The sequence below is a fragment of the Phodopus roborovskii genome, unplaced genomic scaffold (genome assembly GCF_943737965.1).
Source record: "Phodopus roborovskii unplaced genomic scaffold, PHOROB, whole genome shotgun sequence".
In the NCBI taxonomy this organism is placed as follows: Eukaryota; Metazoa; Chordata; class Mammalia; order Rodentia; family Cricetidae; genus Phodopus; species Phodopus roborovskii.
In genome coordinates this window covers 19,143,200-19,163,934 of record NW_026126480.1, presented here as the reverse complement: position 1 = coordinate 19,163,934, position 20,735 = coordinate 19,143,200, and the positions used below count along the sequence as shown (strand labels likewise).

Below are 20,735 nucleotides of genomic sequence, written 5' to 3'. Positions count from 1 at the left end.
TTGCAAGGACAAGTCATTAGTGTGTATGTAGCAAAGGAGTGGTCGGGATGGGGGTTAGGCCCACCACTGGGATGAAAGAAACCATCCTCTTTGGCTCTGTTCCGCACTCAATCTAGCCTGCCAGGTCAAGTGGTCACTCTTAGCAGGCTGTTGGCTGTGGGTCTCCAGGAACCTCTAGTGGGTGGAGAAGGTTTCCAAAGGTTGTGGGGTATCTTTATGCCTCTGGTCACTAGTTTTTGGAGCAGCCTTTGTTGAAGGGCAGGAGATGCAGCAGCTCTCTCTCTCTGTCTCACCTGCAGGTGGCAGAGGCTTGGGGCGTGACCATGAGCACCCTCTGTGCTTTCAGGGTTCTCACACAGTAATATCTGTATCAGCACTCCTTTAGGAAGCTAACTGCCCTTCCAACCTCTCGTCAGAAACATGTGCTGTCAACAATGGAGGCTGTGATCGAACTTGTAAGGACACATCAACAGGTGTTCACTGCAGTTGTCCCATTGGATTCACGCTCCAGTTGGATGGGAAGACATGCAAAGGTAGCCTTCACTTGTCTTGGAGCTGGGGGTTGTGGGGCTCAGGGCCTGGGTGGAGGGAGCCCTGAATTGCCAATGTGTGGGATGGAGGCAGTTCTGCCCTTCTACACCATTTGAGTGCTTCCAAATTTGCTTATGATTCATATTGATGGGAGCTTTTCTTCCCTGGGCTAGTGGACGGTTATAATTGAGTAAGCTTAATTAGAAGTGGCTTAATTACACTAACTGTTGAAAAGGTCAGCCTCTACAAGCATCAGATAATCCATTTCAGACAAGTGGCCTTATTAGCAAAAGTCAGTTCATGGAACATACATTGGCAGCAGATAATATCAACCTATCATAAATAATAGTCCCGAGATTACTGTGTAAATAATGGCCAAGATTATTATCCAGAGCGTTTAACGAATAACTGTATCACTATCTTTTACTAATGAAGACAGACCCTAATGACTTGCTGGTCTTTCATGGGCAAGAGTACAAAGGGTTTGTTAGTTCTTTACCATGATAAAAAGATAGATAAACTGGTTATAAGATGAAACTGGGGAAAGATAAGATTAAGTATCAGGAATCATTAAAAAACGTTGAGACCATCTGGCCATTGTATAATTTGCTAAAACAAAAGCCTATGCCCTTATGGCCTTAGTGATTAAGCTAGAATAGAAAGTGTACTAATGGGGGTTGTCTAATCTTTGGAGAGCATTAGAGGATGAGAATAAAATAAAACATGATATCACCACTCCTTTCCAGGGTTTCCTTCCTTAATGCTTTCAATGGCATGGGAAGTCAGAATTGTTCGCTGGAAGAGGGACTTGTCTGTCAGCCAGACAGGAAAATGCTTGTACAATTGAAACCATCAGTGAGCATTCTTAAGTGCTCTTGTGGGATAAGTGACACACAGATCAGCAGTTTGGGGACTGGGGGGAAGCCAGGCAGCTGTTGCTCTCTGGTTCCCTAGTGCTTGCCTGTTACAGATATCGATGAGTGCCAGACCCGGAATGGAGGTTGCAATCATTTCTGCAAAAACACCGTGGGCAGTTTTGACTGCAGCTGCAAAAAAGGATTTAAATTATTAACAGATGAGAAGTCTTGCCAAGGTATGTGCTGAGACAGTGGCTGAGGTGGGATAGGGAAGGTGTTTATGAACCCTGGTTTGGTAGAGGCTGGCTCACCCTGCCCCTGATGGAGTCATGGACCCCAGTCTCTAACCTGGATGTCACTTGCTTCATCTTAGGATGAATGGAAACATGGTGTAGTTCACACATGTTTTGGAAACTAAGTTGGTAACATCAGAGAATACCTTAGAAAGCCTGTCATGTTTGACTGAGCAGAGCATACCGAAAGAAAGGGAGTAGAACACATGATGCAAGCAGAGTTATGGCTGGATCTTGAGATTAGAGATCATTTTTCTTTTCTAAAATTTATTTTACTGCAATTGAATATTTGATAAAAGTTGGTGGCAAAAATCTGTAGATTTGGATAATATTTCTTTCTAGCAAAATGTTGAGGTCAACTCATCCAGAACCATCTGGTCTCTTCTAGTCCTTCCAGTAGGTGACTACTCTTTGAGTTGGGTGGAAGGAGTGAATGGAAGAGATACTGCTTGGTTTATAGGAAGATTATAGACCTGACCCTTTTCCTTTTCTTTCTTTTACTTAGACTTATTTTTAAATATGTGTATGTGTGTGTCTGTGTATGGGCAGGTAAGGTGTCCACAGAGGCCTGAGGCATCCAATCCCCTCAGAGCTGGAGTTTCAAGTAGTTATGAGTCAACTGGGGTGCATGCTGGAAGCTAAACTCCATTCAGTCTTATGTAAGAATGGTACATGCTCTTAATACTCATCCATCTCTTTAGCTCCTATAGCCTCCTGTTCAACCGTATCCTTCCCACATAAGGTGAGCAGCAGTTGTCAGCGCTTACAACTGATTTAGGACAAACAGGCAAAAAACAAACAAAAAGAACCACAAAAGCCTCAAACCAAAGAACAAAACAAAGCCCCATACTGTATAAAAATCAGAATATAAAATATAACACTGGGAGCTAGGGAGACAGCTCAATGGGCTAAGTGCTTGCTGAGTAAGCCTGTGTTTGGGTTTCCAATACCCACCTACAAAGCCAAGTGTCGCAATGTGTGCCTATAGATCCAGTCCTGGGAGGTATCAACAGAAAATCCCTAGAGCTCAATGGCCAGCCACTTTGGCAGAATTGGCAAGTTTCAGGTTCATTGAGAAATCCTGTCTCCAAAAAAAAAAAAAAAAAAAAAAGGTGGGAGCAATTGAAAAGGCCTCTGATGCTGACCTCTGGCCTTCATACACATGTGCACACACACATGAACACAAATGTACACACAAGACAAAAGATGTAACAACTTTAAAAAAAGACACTTTGCAGAGTAAACTAGGCTTTTCTTCCCATTGTTCTTAATATATGATTTGCCAGGCAGTTCAAATACATTCTCCTTTAAATTCAGTGACATAATTCTAGGTAATTATTTTGTGGTTTGCTTCAGTTTGACTTGGAAAGCAAATTTGCTGTTCCATACAACGTTTCATAATATATAGGGCAAGAAATATGTTTAAGCTGTGTAAACACATTAAAAAGGAATTAGGAAAGTGATCTCATTATTTTTGGCAAAGCAGACGTCCACAGTGAGCAGCCAAAGTCAGCTACTGAACGAGGGCACTTTGTCAGCACTGGCTGAAGTTAGTAACAGATCTCACGGAATGGCATCAAGTATGAGGGAAGAAAGTGGCTTTCTCTTTTTCCATCCATTGCTCTTGGTAGAACAAATATTTGCATAGAGTGAATTTGCTGAAGAAACTGTCAGGATTTCTGGGAAAAAATCAGGGAAGAAGGGCTTTGCAAGAATTTGCCCTTCTATATTTTTTGTTTTCATTTTTCTTGATCCATGAACCCCTGCCCCCTGTTTATTGCTATTATTTTTAGTTGAATCAGGTCCTCGTTGGCCTGGAAAATGCTTAAGCTAGGCTGTCCTTGTACTCACGGTGATCCTACTGCCTTGGCCTCGCAGTGCCTTCCAAGTATGGGCACACACTACCACATCTGGCTAACATGTTTGCCTTTGATTGCTATAGCATTTCATGGCATGTTTGGTGTAGAAAAAGTGGTCCAGTCCAATGGTGTGGTTGTTATCCACTAAGTGTGACCCAGGTTTATCTATTTGGAAGCAGCAATTAAAACCATCCCAAGAGAGTTCTGGGAGTGAGACAGAAAAGAACAAAACAAAAAAACCCAAAACAAAACATGATCAGGTCCACAGATATACCTTCCAGAGGCTGGTTTTCACGGCCGTGTTTGCTGTTAGGAATATATCCCCTCTGAGTCAGGGACATAGAGGGCACTGGAAAGAGTAACATAGAGGTGTTGTAGAATATTATTTTTATGCTGAGGAACATTTGTTTAATAATGCAAAGATGTGTTGCATTTGTTTAACTCTGTGAAGCTGTTACTTTGCCTGCCTAAAACACCTGATTGGCCTTATAAAGAGTTGAATGGCCAATAGCAAGGCAGGAGAGGTAGGACTGCCAGGCATAGAGAATAAACAGGAGAAATGTAGGCTAAGAAGTGAGGGAGGAGAAAAGGAAAGGAGGACGCCTGGGCCCAGCCACACAGCCACACAGCCACACAGCCACACAGCCACACAGCCACACAGCCACACAGCCACACAGCCACACAGCCACACAGCCACACAGCCACACAGCCACACAGCCACACAGCAAGCCACAGAGTAGAAGGAGAAAAAGGTATATAGAATAGAGAAAGGTAAAAGCCCAGAGGCAAAAGGGAGATGGAATAATTTTTTTTAAAAAGTGACTAAAAACAAGCCAAGCTAAGGCTGGGCATTTATAAGTAAGAAAAGGTCTTCATGTGTATTTATTTGGGAGCTGGATAGCGCACTCCCCAAAGAGCAAAGAGCCAAAAGATTAAAAAGAAACCAGAAAACATAGATGAGTAACACAACCAAGAGATTTTCCAATCCAATTTCATTGTCTTTCATAGAAGATCACTGAGGTTTTAGTGCTAATGAATTCTTCTAATACAGAGGGTATTAAGACACAGGATCAACTGGCCTGTTGGGGCCAGAAGAATGCTTCTACAAAGATGAGAGAGATAGAAACCAGAATTGTCTCCAACCAAAGCATTTACAAACAAAAATAGAAAAAATGATAATAAATAGCTAGCATTATTATTTATAAACTAGGTTATGACCCTATTTTTAGGTATCTCATTTACCTTCATTTGTGTGTTAATTTGCTTTCTACTGCTGTGACTAAACACTGTGATCAAAAGCAACTGAGGATGAAAGGGCTTATTTGGTTTACATGTCATACCACACCTATCACTGAAGGAAGTCAGGACAGGAACTCAAGCAAGGCAGGACCTGAAGCAGAGGCCATGGAGAGACACTACTTACTGGGTTGCTCTCCATGGCTTGCACAGCTTTCTTTTCCTTTTTTTTTTTTAAACTTTAATTTGATGTGTGTTGGTGTTTTACCTGCTTGTATGTGAGAATGCCAGATTCCCCTAGAACTGGAGTTACAGACAGTTGTGAGTTGCCATGTAGGTGCTGGGAATTGAACCAAGGTCCTCTGGAAGAGTAGCTAGTGCTCTTAGACACGGAGTCATCTTTCCAGCCCCTCAGCTAGCTTTCTTACACCACTCCAGTTTGCCTGCCAAGGGATGACACTACCCACAGTGGGCTGGACCCTCCTACATTAGCTATTAATCAAGAAAATGCCCCACAGTCTTGTCTATTAGCCAGTTTTATAGAAGCATTTTCTCAGTTGAGAGTCCTTCTTCTCTGGTGATCCCAGCTTGTGTCAAGTTGACAAAAACAAAACAAAACAAACAACAATTTATATAACTTAAATTTCTCAGCCCTGCAAATAAGTGTGAGTGAGGGAGGTCTCCAAAGCAAGTATAGTTTGCAATAAAATTTACAACCAAGGGGCAAGAGAGATGACTCTGGGGTTAAGAGCAGCTGCTCTTCTAGAGAACCCAGTTCGGTTCACAGCACCCACATGGCTGCTCACAACTCCAGTTCCAGGGGACCTGACACCCACAGACACATATGCAGGCAAAACACCGAAGCACATAAAAATAAATCTTTTTAAAAAGGAATTTACAACCAAGGGACCTGGGAATGACTATAGTTAGGATGGGCTCCTCAACATGATCTTTGATACAAATGAGCAAAGTGATGGGTTGATCTGTTTTCCTTACCTGTGTGATTTTGAAGTTAGTCAGAAACTTGTGGTTGCTACAAATACCTCTACTCACACAGCAGAGTTGGCCAGCTGTCTGCTCTCTTTGGTAATTACAGATGTGGATGAATGCTCTTTGGAAAGGACCTGTGACCATAGCTGCATCAATCATCCTGGCACATTTGTTTGTGCCTGCAACAGAGGGTACACACTCTATGGCTTCACCCACTGTGGAGGTAAGTGGACTGCCCCTCTGTGGGGAGCCTGGGAGCAAGACCACCATTGAGGCTTATCTTCCTCTACTGGGACAAGGAGTACATTCTTGGGCAGTGGCAACAAGAAAAGAACCTGTTAAAAGGAATAAGCTAATATTTACCCCATTACCACATCAGGTATGGAATGAGGCACAGAGGAACTGAGCTCTGTCAGCCATGGATTCATCAGTGAATTCACTTGTGCTCATGTTTGGAGAATGGGAGTCTTGCAGGAACTGAGACAATATCCCATTCTTTCCAGCAGAAGATAATGTTGCTGTCTTCAGAGAGGCTTGGCAGGGTACTCAGCAAACTGTAGTTCTGCTCTGCCTGAGCGCGGGCTGCAAAGCCTTGCTTCAAGTCCTGCTGTTAGGGCTTGGATCCAGAAGGTGACATTGACTCTTTCTCTTCATTCTGTGCCCATTTAACAGTATATGCTCATGTTTCATACCCTTATGGTCAAGTAGACTGTGCTATATATAAATCAGATTTTGTGCTGACTCTTAGTACTTTCCCAGCAATCAGCTGTCATAGAGGGGAATAGATGTAGACCTGAGAACAACTTGTCTCAGGTCACTGTGGTGATTCTAAGTATCTATGGGATTGGGGACCATGGGCTGGGATACTGCCTGCTAATCTTCATGGCCTGTGTTTAAGAAGAACAGATAATGGTGCTTTACTGTAGATGATAGAGTCTCCCTTCTCTTTCCACACATTCTTGGCACTTTAAAAGCATACCCCCCACTTTTATCCCATCTGTCATGAGACTCCAGTGAGATACCCCTTAAACAGATGTCAACCTAGTTGGGAGCTATCTTCCAGCTTGGGTTCAGTCCCAAGTTATTGGGGATGAATAGGTGCACACAACTTTTCTTCTCTCTCAACTGTGGACCAAGTAGAGAGTCTTAACTCTGTTCCCTTGGTGGGTATCCCAGAGTTTCAAGTCCAAAGCCCATGCAAGGTCGGAGTCTGGACATCTAAAAGTGGTGTGTTCCCTTCTGAGTGTTCCTGTCAATGGCTAGAACCTCCCAACCATGGCTCATGCCAGTGGGGAGTATAGAGTGCAGTCAGCAGGTGCCAAGTGCATGTCCCTGAAAATGACTCTGTCAACCACGTGACTCATCTACAGCTTTTTCCTCAATGGAGAGGTAATCAGCCCTTATGTACTGTTGTGACAGGAGACAGTTTTTGTTCCACAGATACCAATGAGTGCAGTGTCAACAATGGAGGCTGCCAGCAAGTTTGTATCAACACAGTGGGTGGCTATGAGTGCCAGTGTCATCCAGGGTACAAGCTCCACTGGAATAAAAAAGACTGTGTAGGTGAGATGCTCCTTCCTTGCATAGCTCACATGTGGCTACAGGCTCACCCCGAGTCCAGAGGCTTGAAACTCTGTGTGCTCCCATGCCCACTGGGCCCAAAGTCCACTTCCCATGGAGTCTTCCAGTAGCAGCTGGTCTTTAACAAGTCCAAAAAAACAGGAGATACTTTGCAGGCTCCTCGACATTTAGTGCTACGCTTCTGCATGGATTGGTGCTTCCTTCTGTTTCATGGTTGCTTCTTTGCATGAACAAACAGCAAACAAGTGCCTCCTTGACAGGGCTTGAGTCAGTCGGGCGAGGCTGTGGAGGGAGGTCAGCTCCACTGCCTTTACTTGGGGCAGGGCCGTTGGTGCGCTCATCACATAAGTGTGCCTCTCATCACACTTGCATACATGCTTCTTTTATCTTAAGTATCTGTGTTTTGTCCTGTCTAGAAGTAAAGGGCTTCCTGCCCACTAGCATGACACCCAGTGTGTCCCTGCACTGTGGTAAGAGTGGTGGAGGAGACAGGTGCTTCCTAAGATGTCACTCAGACATTCACCTCTCTTCAGGTGAGTGGCATAAAGCCCTGGGAAGGTTCTCATGGCAGGGCCAATGGGGCTTTCTGGTTCTGGACCGGATGCTTCTTGGCCACCAGGCCCTTGCTTTGAGAGCCCATGTCCTGGATATTTTTCTAGTAGCCTACGTGGAGTCGGGTGGGGGTGACTTTAGCTGCTACCAGGATGGCCCTATCATCTTGACAATTCCACATTCTATCTGTCAGGACTGCAAGAGGCCTACTCTGTCACCTGCGGCTCTTCCTCTTCCCTCAGAAGCAGACAGCAAAAATCAAATGACTCTGATTTTGGGGGTAATTACCAAACTGCGTTCTTGCAAGGGCTCAGTGCATTCAGTGGGCTTCTTTCATGGGGTGCTGCTCGTGGGGGTGGCTTTGTTTGCTTTTCTCTTTTCTGGGTGCTCTGAGCACATTGCAGGGTGTTCTTGGCCACAGCTGTGGTGTTTGATTGTGATTTCACCTGTGGAAACCATACTTACTGAGTGTCCCCTGTGTACTTGGAGGTCCTGTTCGGCCCGGGAGGGTCACCATATTGACAAGAGGTCCACAGAGCACTGAAGAAAACAGTTTCATGGATCCCAGATTCTCTATCCCAGAGGGGTCCAGCAGGGGCCATACCCGGTACACATGGCATTGGTGGAGATGGCACAAACAGAGCAGGGGAAGTGAGATTCTGTCTCAAGAGAGACCTGAACTTACTTTAGTTTGTCACAGTACTAAGGATAAAAGTCCAATGTTTTCTAGAGTCCTTGTTTCCCCAGATAAGGACACCTTTGCCATTTTGTTACAAAACTGTCCAAATTGAGAACCACATTATATCTTAATGTTTATTTTATAAAGATGCTCAAAACTTGAAATTCCAAGCAAGATGGTAGTTTAGAAGTTAAAATACTCCATCTACTATATACTATATTTCATTAAATAGGCTATTTAATAGATTTGAAACTCTATGCATTAAATATTGGAGGCAGTTCTCACTTTGTAACCCAGGCTAGCCTGAAACGTATTATGTAGTTCAGGATGACCTTGAATTCATGACAGTCATGCCTCAGCTGCCTAAGTGTTGGGATTATAGATATGCACACTTGGCTGCATCAATTTTACTATTATCCTCATTAATCAAAGAATTTAAGACCCAGAAGGGTAGAAGATTTACTCAAAGTGACTCATAAGAAATAGAGGAGCCAAGATTTGAACTCAAGCAATTTGAATTCAGAGTCTTAAGTGCTATTTTTTTGCTGCTCTTTCTGGGATGTTAGGACTAAAACCGAGGAGACAACATGGGCTGGCACCACATCCCCCAGTGGTAATTCCTTGGTCATCTGGAATACTCTAAACATCGGCAAGCAAATAGCTAACAGTCCTTACTATGTACCAGGCAACCAGCTAAACATTTATTTTTGCCATTATCTCATTTAATCCTTTATGATTTCCTGGTAAAACGGGTACTTGGCTTTGTGCATTTAACACACAAGGAACCTGAGATGGGGAATATTAAGGAAGGTGCTGAAGTTTTCATAGATCAGAAAGCTTTCAATTAGAGGCATGGGCTCCAGCCCATCATATAGTTAAGAGCAATTTTTGGAGAACAGAGTTCTGCATTCATTCCATCCCAGAACCCAGAAGTGGTAGCCACATCTGAACTGGCAGCTCCCTCAGCCCTGATCTCTCTGGGAAGCCACACGTAGAAGGGACTTCCCTCAATAATCTTATTAAGATTTGAGCAGGAGGATACTTGCCTTCCTTCTCAGGAAGACACAAGTGACATCAACTTTCACCTGGCTGAGGAGACTCTTTGGGGTCCTTTCTCTGTTACATTTGAACATTGGATCTGTCTCTCCCTTGAGATAAGGTTAACTCTGAGGAGACTCCAGGTGAACCTGTGCATGGTAGTGGACAGTTCATGATCCAAATCTTTAATGGATCATCTCAAGGGTTAGACGGGTTCATCAGCTACTGTGTGTGGTGAGACCCAGCCAGTGAGAGCTTACTACCACCCACTGGTGTGCTCTTCCTTTGCCTATGAAGGTAATTTCTTTTACTTATTTCTTTCTGAAGATGTCGTCACCATCAGGACAAGTGTAACCTTTAAGCTAAATGAAGGCAAGTGTAGTTTGCAAAAGGCCAAGCTGTCTCCTGAGGGCCTGCGACCAGCACTACCAGGTATGGAATTGGATGGCTGGTGCAGGGAGCTTGCCTGAATGTTGGGTGAGGGACCTGTGACCAGCTGAGTTGGAGATGGCTGTCCAGCTGATACAAACCTTGTCAGATGGCACTGAGCCATTCAGAATCTGTAGGGACTTGCCTCTCTAGGAGGAGTAGAGCCTGCCCTAACCATGTGCAGTTCTGGGGTTATAACTCAGGAGAGCCTTTGTGAGGTCACTGGGGAAATACTAGAGTTCATACAAGTCAATGGGGTTTGAAATGAATCAGCCACTTGTGACTACATTGGGTTAAAGTTTCTAATCTTGGTTAGGTTGAAGAATAAGCTATGGGAAGAGGGGTTGACTTGGAAATGATAACATTGATGAACAAAGATAGAATATCCAGTGTCCTTGCTGCCTTGGTGTTTGGAAACTGTGGGCCCGGGGTGGTAGTAGAACAAATGTCATCCAAGGATGACTATGCCTATTGAAACAAGCAAATTGACTGTGCTGCTTTCTTCCCTGGCTTTCCTTTCCAGCAGAACCCCAGAGAATACTTCTGGAGCTTAAGATAATCAAGACATAGATTAGGAAGGTTTTCCCCCTCAAGTCTCTGCTGAAACAAATGAACCTAAAGCTCATGCTAGCCACTTTGACTGCCTACTGGTGAACAGTCATGCATTTGGGGCCTTCATTGATGGAACATGTACACCCATTAGTTATATGTATTCAAAGAATGTTAATGACACAGGAAGGTGTCTTGTTATATGGCTGAGGCAGTAGTTGGGTGTGGTGGTGCACATCTTTAGCCCCAGCACTCAGGGTTAGGAGGGACAGACAGGCAGATCTCTGAGTTTGAGACCAGCCTGATCTATAGAGCAAGTTTAGGACAGCCAAGGCTGCACAGAGGGACCCTGACTCCCAAAACAAAAACAAACAAAAAAGAGAGAAAGGGAGACAGTAGAAGTCTACATGTCTAACCAATCAAAATTGTACATAAATAAAGTTGAAGAAAAAAGCTACTAATGACTATGCCATTACTAGTCATTATATCTAGGTAGGAGAATGGTGAGTGATTTTGATTTTTTTCTTCTGTATTTTTCATATTCTTTTCATACTTATACTCTTCTTTTATTAAATTTATTTTAAAATTTCATTAATGTATATAGTGCACCCTGATGACTGACATCCCTCCATCCTCTTACCTTCCTCAAATCCTTATCCCCTTCCCTCCCCTATGAGTCAATTTCCCACATTCATGGCTTTTTGTTTTGCTTTCTGACCAACTGAGTTTAATCAGGGCCATTTGTTTGCCCATGGGTTTGGAGTTAACCACTGGAAGCTATTGGGCACATCAGTAGGTACACAGCTGAAGGTAATGGCTATTCCTCCCTCAGAATCTGTCAGTACATGGTTTGGTGGGGAGGGATAGGGCCCCATGAGCCCCTCTGAGATCCATGATTGACTGTTGGCAGGCCCATTGCAGGCAGCTGCAGCTGCTGTGAGGTCAGAATGGCATTGGCTGTGTCATGGCCAGAAGAAAGTATTTCACAGCCCTTCTCCCTGCCTTCCATTCATTCTATCCCCTCTTCTTGATGTTCCTTGGGCCTTAACAGGGATGATATGAATGTCTTGTTTAGGGCTGAATTAATTTCTTGTACTTTTTAATTAGGGAAGTATTTATTTTTTAAAGTTTTATTTTATGTGCATGGGTGTTTTGTCTTCATGTGTATCTTTGTATCACATATGTACCTGGTACCCATGGAGGCCAGAGACGGTGCTGATCTCTTGGAAGTACAAGCAGTTCTGAGCCACTCTGTGAGTGCTGGGAATCAAACCCAGGTCCTCTAAAAGAATAACCAATGACCACTGAGTCATCTCTCTAGCCTCCCTATTACTTATTTTTAAAGACATTTTAATTTTTAATAATGTATACATGTGTGTGTGGATATGTCTGTGAGTATGTGTGCATGAGTGTGATGTCTACAGAGCCCAGAGGAGTCAGCTCTCTCTGCAGCTAGAGTTATAGAAGCTGTGAACCACCCAATGTGGGTGCTGAGAATCAAACCCTGGGCCTCTGCAGGAACAGTACGAACTCTTAACCACTGAGCCATCTCTCCAGCCTAGGAAAGTATTTTTTAAAAAAATAGATTTGGTCTGGAGCTAATTTAGTAGACTGGACCAGTGTTAAAGTAAGATGTTCATAGTGAGAGGAGCTAAACGTGGTGACTCACACCTGTAATCCCCACACTTGGGAGGCTGGGGCAGGAACTGTTGTGAGTTCAAAGTTACCTCTGATACATAGTGAATTCTATGTCAGCCTGGACCACACAGTAAAATTTGTATAAAGACAAAATAAATAGATAAAAATAGTGTTAGGGCCAGTGAGAACACTCAGCAGGTAAAGGAGCCTACTGCCAAGCCTCATAGTCGTAGTTTGATCTCCAGGACCCACACATACGGTAGAAGGAGAGAATTGACTCCTGCAAGTTGAACTCTGATATCCACATGCAACCACATGTGAGTTGTGACACATGTGTAACCATACATAAATATAATCACAACATCAATAAATAATGTAAAAGTTTTAATATAGATATGGGAAGCCAGACAGTGGTGGTGCACATCTTTAATTGGGAAACAGAGGCAGCCTGGTTCCAGGACAGCCAGGGCTATACAGAGAAACTCTGCCTTGGAAACACACACACACACACACACACACACACACACACACACACACACACACACACGAACATAGAAAGGAAAACAAATTCAGATTTAATCCATAAGTGTTGAGGTTAGTTCTTTAAGAACATAAAATAGGACTGAAGAGATGTCTGTGATTCAGAGCACTCACTGGATGCTCTTCTAGAGGACCCAGATCCAGTTCCCAGCACCTATGTTGACCATCTCACAACTGCCTGTAACTCGGGCTCCTAGGTGTCGAAAGCCCTCTTCTGGCCTCTTTGGCACTTGCACATATGTGGCATACACACATACATAAATAAAAATAAAAGTACCTTTTTAAACTATAAAATTAATGTTGAGAATGTGTCTCTTCCTCTGGCCCTGATGGTCTATAGCACAGATAACTTTTAGTTCAATACAGACAGTTTTAAAAAGAGATGCAATTAGATTTTGTGGATTTGTGGTCCTGCTTTGTAGTTCAGTTCGATTCAGTTTTGTCTATTGAATCAACAGATTCATCAGAAGCCCTGGACAGAAGGGACACATGAAAATCAAGAACAGGGACATGCAAAGCTTACCTCCTTTTGTTTGTGTTGCTTTTCCAGGCAGGGTTTCTCTGTGTAGGCCTGGCTGTCCTAGAACTCACTCTGTTGACCAGGCTGGCCTTGAACTCTAGAGATCCAGCTGCCTCTGTCTCCTGAGTGTTGGGATTAATGACATGGGCCACCACCACCCGCCTGCAAAGTTGGTCTTAGAGCAACCCTTCCACATTCCATTTCACATAGTTTCAAGATACTGTTTGGGTCTATTGAATCTTTGTGCCATTTACTGTTTATGGTTGGAATGAGATATCACCATTGATGTACATTCTGTCTCTCCCTTTGGGATAGAGTTGCACCAAGGTCAGCTGAACAGGAAGCAGGGGTTGGTTTCCTTTCGTTCCCTGTTTGAAGTTTCAGCATCAGGCCATCCAAGGCAGCTTTGAGAAAAACCACTGTGAGAACACCCACCACCTTAGCTAGCCGTCATCAAAAAATACAAAACAACCCCAGGCCCTTGGTTCTTGTTTTCCACATATGTGTCTGGCCAATGGGAGACACCCAGCCTATACCCATGAAAAGAATGTTCAAGAACTGGACTATAAAGTTATATAGTAATGAAAATGTCCCAGGCTAGGGGCTGGCAATGGCTCAGCATGTGGAGTGAATCACGGTCCCTAGAGGGTTGTAATGAAATGTTTACTGAGCCCTAGCAAATGCTCAACTTAGTGGTCTGCCAGGACTTGGCTTCCGATCGTTTTTTGTTTCTTCATACAGAGAGACACAGCTCAGTAAAAGAGAGCTTCCAGTATGCAAACCTTACATGCAACTCTGGCAAGCAAGTCCCAGGAGCCCCCAAGGAAATGTTTATCACGGTTGAGTTTGAACGGGAAACTTACAAAAAAGAGGTGACAGGTTGGTCTGAAAGCCATCTGCAGTGCCAGGCTTCTCAGGACTCATTCCTTCTCTCTTTGCCTTTCATTTTCCATCATTTGGCAGGGGGGTGGGCAGAAACTAGTGTAAGTCCTCAAGTATCTCCTGTTTCACCTTCACAAATTACATTAAATTTGTTTAGAACCTGATGGAGAGCTTTTTTTAACCTCTCCACTTCACAAAACCCAAAGCTACTATTTGGGTCCTACAAATCTGTTTGAATTGAATGCTGCCCAGCCTGTTAGGTCCCCAGCTCCAGGAACTTGGGGTGTTGGTGGGCCTAGCCTGGGCATCCTCACTGCAGCCTTCGGACTTATTCCCATACTGCTGTCCCTCCCCTCCCACCCTGCCCTATATTCCATTTCCACAGCTTCCTGCAATCTGAGCTGCATGGTAAAGCGGACTGAGAAAAGGCTACGGAAAGCCATCCGCACGCTCAAGAAGGCTGCCCACAGGGAGCAGTTCCACTTGCAGCTTTCGGGCATGGACGTCAGTATGGCTAAAAAGTCCCCCAGAGCATCCAAACAGCGGGAGGAGACCTGTGGAGTGGGTCAGGGCCAAGAAGAAAACCAGTGTGGTGAGTAGTCCAAGGTGTGATGACTGACAGATGTCTGGAGTGCTAGACATGTGAACAATGGGGCCAGTAGAGACCTGGGCCATCCTTCCTTCTCTGGGCTTATTCCAGAGAACATCAGGGCTTGGCCCCTGGTGGCAATGAATGAACTAATTTCTGTCCATAGTTTTGTGCAAAGGCAAAGCTAGAGGCTACCTTGAAGCTAGAGGTCTTGGAGACACCTGGGCTTCAGGTCTAAGCTCCAAGAAGTGTCAGTTCCATAGTGTGTTGTTGCTCTCTCTCTCTCTCTCTCTCTCTCTCTCTCTCTCTCTCTCTCTCTCTCTCTCTCTCTGTGTGTGTGTGTGTGTGTTTCAGAGCAAATATGGGTTCTAAATCCAGCAAGAAACTCTGGGTTGGTTAGATGTGAGATTTGTTCTGTGCAGTTACAAGAGAAACTTCCTGAGAATCCTCACAGAGGGAAGTTGGGATCTCCCTTTATAAATGATTGATTTGGTTCTTATCTGCTGGGAAGGCAACCTTGTCCCAGCTCCTTTGATCTAGTCATAATCTTACCTGGCAGGGACCAGCATCTCCTATAGGCAACTACATGAATGCTAGGGTCTGTGTCCTCTTGCTGAAAATCTCATTGGTGGGATATACCTTGGGCCAGCAAAGCACTTGCCATGCAAGCACAAGGGCCTGAATTTGACCCCTGACATTCACATAAAAAGCCAGGCTTGATGGTGCATACTTGTAATCCCAGTGCCAGAGAGGCAGAGACAAAAAAAGAAAAAAAAAAAAAAAATCACTGCTGGCTGGCTGACCAACCTTGACTATTGGAGAGTACCAGGTCCTAGTGAGAGACCCTGTCTCAAAAAGGAAAGTCTGGATGTTATCTGAGGAATAACATTCTAAATCTAGAATCTTCTGACCTCCACATGTATGCACATGCATGTGCAAGCACACATGCACATACACATCCCAAACTTACCCTTTGCATGCCCCCAAGTAATAAGCATAATAGCTTTTTTTTTTTTTTAAAGATTGAGTTTGTAGTCTAATTCCAAAGCTTGTTTTCACACCTGTGTAAGGTGGAGTTCAGTAACCAGATCCCCCAAGAAGAAGCAGGGGCCTGTTCTGAAGGGTCAGGAGGCTCTTGGGCCCTAGCAATGGAGTGTAGGTAAAGGGGTAGGATGTGGGTGTTTCTGCATGGGCATGGCTGAACCTAGCTTTGTGCTGGAGAACTTTCAGTGAAAGCCATAGCCCCAATCTGCTGCTTGGCCAAGGCTTAGAGAACACTGAAAGTAACTGCCCACAAGGGGCCAGTTCCCAGATTGTCTTGACTCTTATTCCAGCTGGTTTTCTTAAAAAGAAAAGAGGGCAGTAAACCCAGCTGGCTGGTTTCTTACTTGGACTCCTCAGAGTTCCAGTCTCCATACCAAATTAGTGACAAGAGCTGGCTGTTGTGGCCCTGCTTTCTAGGGTGAGTAGAATGAATCCTCAGGCAAGCAGCCAGATAGGTCCTCTTTCTGGTTTCTGGGAACTGAACTGTAGCCCCTCCCTTCCCAGGCCTGCTGGGGCAAGGACTGTGGGTTCATCAAGGAGATTTTGTGGACAGTCAAGAACTCAGGAAGACTAGTGTCAAGGCCCATGGGCCCTCAGAGATCGTGTTAGCAGTGCTACAACTGGGTCTGCTTCAGGGGAGCAAAGCTCAAGAAGAGTGGGCCTCATTAACTCAGGCCTCTGGGCCATAAGCCTGTGGGGGCACCAATAGAGTTAAGTTGTTGTGGGATGTGAATGTGTCCCTGACATGTCTATCAGCTAAATTTGATTTGGTTCCCTCCCTCCTTTACTTCCTTCCTTCCCCCTCCCTCCTTCCCTCCCCCTCCCTCCCTCCCTCTCTCTCTCTCTCTCTCTCTCTCTTTCATTTTTTGAGACGTGGTTTCTCTGTGACCCCTGGCTGTCCTGAAACTCACTCTAGTCCAGGCTGGCCTTGAACTCACAGAGATCTGCCTGCCTCTGCCTCTTGAATACTGGGTTAAAGGTATGCACCACTACCACCTGGCATGGGTTTGTTTTTTTTTTTAAAGAGATAGTATGTTTTCCCAAAAGCTTCCTTTAACACTAAAAATGAACCCTGTACCCAACATGGGACCAAGTCAGGCAACAATGTTGAAGACCTTCCTGTGGGAAGAACACAGCCCAGGGATGGTCAGGGAGGGAGGGTGTGGGCACAAAGGAGGGTCTGATATACTAATTAGAGAGGACTTAGAAGGCTGTGAGATGGCTCAGCAGGTAAAGGCACTTGTAGCCAAGAGTTTGATGTCTGGGATCCACATAGTGGAAGGAGAGAACTCATAAAAGTTGCCCAGGCTAATTTATGGTTTTAAACTCTAGTTGGCATGTACAATGGAGACAAGCCTAGGAACATCCTTGGTTCTTTTTAGAAAATATTTTCAGCTTCTGCTTATTATTGTTCTTGTTACTGTAATGAAACACTGGAGATTGGGTATCTTTACAAAGAAAAAGGTTCAATTCAGCTTACGAGTCTGCATATCAAATGTAAAAGGGCCTTCTTTCGGTCAGAGTCTCAAGGGGCCCAGGGCCTCAGATGGCAGGAGATGAGATGAGGGCACACAGGTGATTCTTGATTTTTCTCCATCTTCTTTTTTTCTCTGTTTTATTTTGTTTGTATCTTGCTGTGTGGTCCTGGCTCCTTGAACTTATGGTTGTAACCAATCCTCCTGAGGAGCTGATGTTATTCTCCTCATTCTTATTAAGCTACCAGTACTCAGTCACATGGGCCCCCTTCTCATGAACTTATATAGTTCTAATAATTTCTCTCCAAAAAGCCTTCCCCTAAAGATCTTTGCTTAATAATACTTAATGAATATTAAATTCCAACACATGTATCCTTCAAGCCATATCCAAGTAGAGCCCCAAGAAGGTATTTTGTTTTAATGACCTTAAAGGAGAACAGAAACCATTATGCTTATATACTTCAAATGGTACAGAAATATATAGTGGTGAGCATTCTTCCCACATCTCCCCAATGCTGCTTTCCAACATTGTTAAAATTTGCTGCTTTTATATACTTTATGCAAACATAAAAGTAAAATGTAGCCGGGCGTTGGTGGCACATGCCTTTAATCCCAGCACTCGGGAGGCAGAGGCAGGCGAATCTCTGTGAGTTCAAGGCCAGCCTGGTCTACAGAGCGAATTCCAGGACAGTCTCCAAAACTACACAGAGAAATTCTGTCTCAAAAAAACAAAACAAAATTTAAGAAAAGTAAAATGTTATTTCATTCATCACTAAATATTTATTAAGCTCCTACGGTGTACCAGGTACCATTGTAGATGCTGAGAACCCTCTGAAGGAGGTAAGACTAGCAAAAGCCTCAGCCCTCTTGAAGTTCATAAGCAAGGACACATATATGTCAAATGATGACAAGGATGTGGAGAACAGGTCATCTTGGAAGTGAAACAGAAAGACCCCAGGCAAGGTGAGGAGCAAGGAGGGAGTGTCCCCATGATGTAGATGTGGTCAGAGAAGGCCCACTGGAAAGTGTGCTGGTGCAGACACACAGAGAAGAGAAAGAAAACTTGGGTGGGGAAGCGTGGAAGAAAAGTATTCTAGGCAAGAGAATAAGGAGTAAGACAAAAACCCCTATAGGTATTAGAAGGGAACAGAGGATGGTGAGGGCTGGGGGGACTGGAGGTTTGGGGGGATGACCTCCAGGACAGAAGTCAGCATGTTTTCCTACCCATGGTTCTGGAGCTCAACCCAGGAGGGGCCTCACACACTCTCCACTCCCAGCCTATCCCTAAGATAGCAGTATCTGTCAGTCCTGGTCAATGAATAGATGTTGACACGATTCTTAGTTTTCCTTTTACAAACAGTGCTACTGTGGATAGCCTTCTTTGTGCAAACACCAATATTCTTGGAGCCTAGATTTATGGAAGTGTAACTGCCAAGTCAAGGCCGTGCATATGTAAGCACTGGTAGATACTGCCAGCGCACCCTCCCAAATCCACCAGTGCATACTGCCTTCAGCACTGCATGAGGATGTTTAATGCCCACTCCTCACTTATATGAGGTATTTATCATTGGTCCTTTTAGTCTTTGTAAACCCAATAATTGAAAATAATAATAATAATCATTAACTTTTTCGATCAGTAAGAACATACAAATACACTGTCTTAAATAGATTGTTTTTCTTCTTCTAAGAACATTTATAGTTTTTTGTCTAGTTACATTAAATTATCTTCCCAGTATCACTTTTAAAAAAAATTAGTTAGGGATGGTGCTGCACAGCTTTAATCCCACTACTCAGGAGACAGAAGCAAGCTGCTCTCTGTGAGTTGAGGCCAGCCTGGTTTACATAGCTAGTTCCAGAACAGCCAGGGCTATATAGTGAGACCCTAACTTGAAACAAAACAATAAAAAATAGAATAAAATAAAACTTATGGCTGACAAGATAGTTCTATGGGTGTCTTAGGATTTCCGTTGCTGTAAAGAAATACTATGATCACGGCAACTTTTATAAAGGAAAACAATTCATTGGGGCTGGCTTACGGTTTTAGAGGTTTAGTCCATTATCTTCGTGGCAGCATGCAGGGAGACATGGTGCTGAAGGAGCTACATCTTGATCTACAGGCTACAGGAAGTGAAGTGGTTCTTGCACTAGGGGTAGCTTGAACATATGAGACCTCAAAGCCAGCCTCCACAGTGACATACTTTCTCCATCGAGGCCACAGATTCTAATAGTGGCACTTCCTATGGCCAAGAATTCAAACACACGAGTTCTTGGGGGTGATGCGTATTTAATTCACTACAATGGGTAAAGATATTTGCCGTTACACATGATGATCTGAGTTCAGTCCCCAGGTTCCACATGGTGGAAGGAGAGAACTAATTTCCACAAGTCGCCCTCTGTCTTCCACCCACGCTGTGCTGTGTGCATGCACACACACTTACATAAAATAATTTTAAAATTTTAAAATGAAATTTAAAGTCACAAGTTACACCAAAGAAAAGATTTACCTCTGATTAAATAGAAAGTCTTTCTTAATTGTCATTTGTGAGTAGTAATGAATTTTTGAATCTATGAATTTGACATTTGGGGACAGCCTGTTCTTCAAGTAACCTTTATACCATCTGTGATCAATTTTAACAAGATGTCAGAAAAAAGAGGCAATTCCCGGGCCGAGACATGATTTAGTAAAGTGCTTGCTGTGCAAGAGTGAGGGTCTGTGTTTATATCCCCTGCATCCATGTACAAAGTCAGGTGGGTGCTGTGTGGCTGAAACCACTGTGCTGGGAAGGCTGAATCAGGAGGTTTACCAGAGGTCACAGCCAGCCAGTATAGCCGAATAGCCAGCTCCAGGTCTCATCCCTTCATACTGTACTCAGAAAGAAAGCTAAGCTCTGTGGTGGGTAGTGAGGAGCTCTGGGTAAATAAAATGCCACCTTGTGAGTTGCACACAATTGTTCCAATGTAGGGTCAGATGGGGAACTGGTCCCCCAAAGAGGGATGCCTAAGCAAAGTTGGAAGGAGGCACTGCTGATAGCAGGTGAGGAAAAAAGACAGCCCGGAGAATCATGAAAGAGCAAGTTGTGCACAGGGCCAGGCCTACACATCAGTGTCAGGAACCTGGAAATCCAGGTAGGGTAATTTGGCTCAGAGAAGGCACGACCAATCACAGAAGACCTGAAATATCAGATAAGGAGTCTCTTTCAGCGCCATGGTGTTTGTCTTAATTAGGGTTTCTATTGCTGTGATAAACACCATCACCTAAAGCAGCTTGGAGAGGAAAGGGTGTATATCTGCTTATGTGCCCCAGTCACACTCTATCACTGAAGAGAAGTCAGGGCAGGAACTCAAGGCAGGAACCCAGAGGCAGGAACTGAAGAGACCACGGAGGAACGCTGCTTACTGGCTTGCTCCTCATGGCTTGCTCTGTTTGCTTTCTTGGTGTTTTGGTTATTAAGC

At 44.1% G+C, this 20,735-nt stretch overlaps 1 protein-coding gene across 2 annotated transcripts in view; it reads left to right on the top strand.

Moving 5' to 3' along the window:
- Scube2 (signal peptide, CUB domain and EGF like domain containing 2) overlaps window positions 1–20,735 on the top strand; it is a 62,122-nt gene that overhangs the window by 24,453 nt on the left and 16,934 nt on the right. The window contains exons 8-16 of one of the 2 annotated variants that reach the window (XM_051192659.1): window positions 417–533; window positions 1,502–1,624; window positions 5,873–5,989; window positions 7,207–7,329; window positions 7,764–7,880; window positions 8,093–8,179; window positions 9,944–10,048; window positions 14,034–14,171; window positions 14,560–14,766. In XM_051192659.1, the coding sequence (XP_051048616.1) occupies window positions 417–533; window positions 1,502–1,624; window positions 5,873–5,989; window positions 7,207–7,329; window positions 7,764–7,880; window positions 8,093–8,179; window positions 9,944–10,048; window positions 14,034–14,171; window positions 14,560–14,766 (1,134 nt within the window). The remainder of the gene's footprint in view (window positions 1–416; window positions 534–1,501; window positions 1,625–5,872; window positions 5,990–7,206; window positions 7,330–7,763; window positions 7,881–8,092; window positions 8,180–9,943; window positions 10,049–14,033; window positions 14,172–14,559; window positions 14,767–20,735) is intronic. The other variant, XM_051192660.1, reaches the window with a different exon arrangement.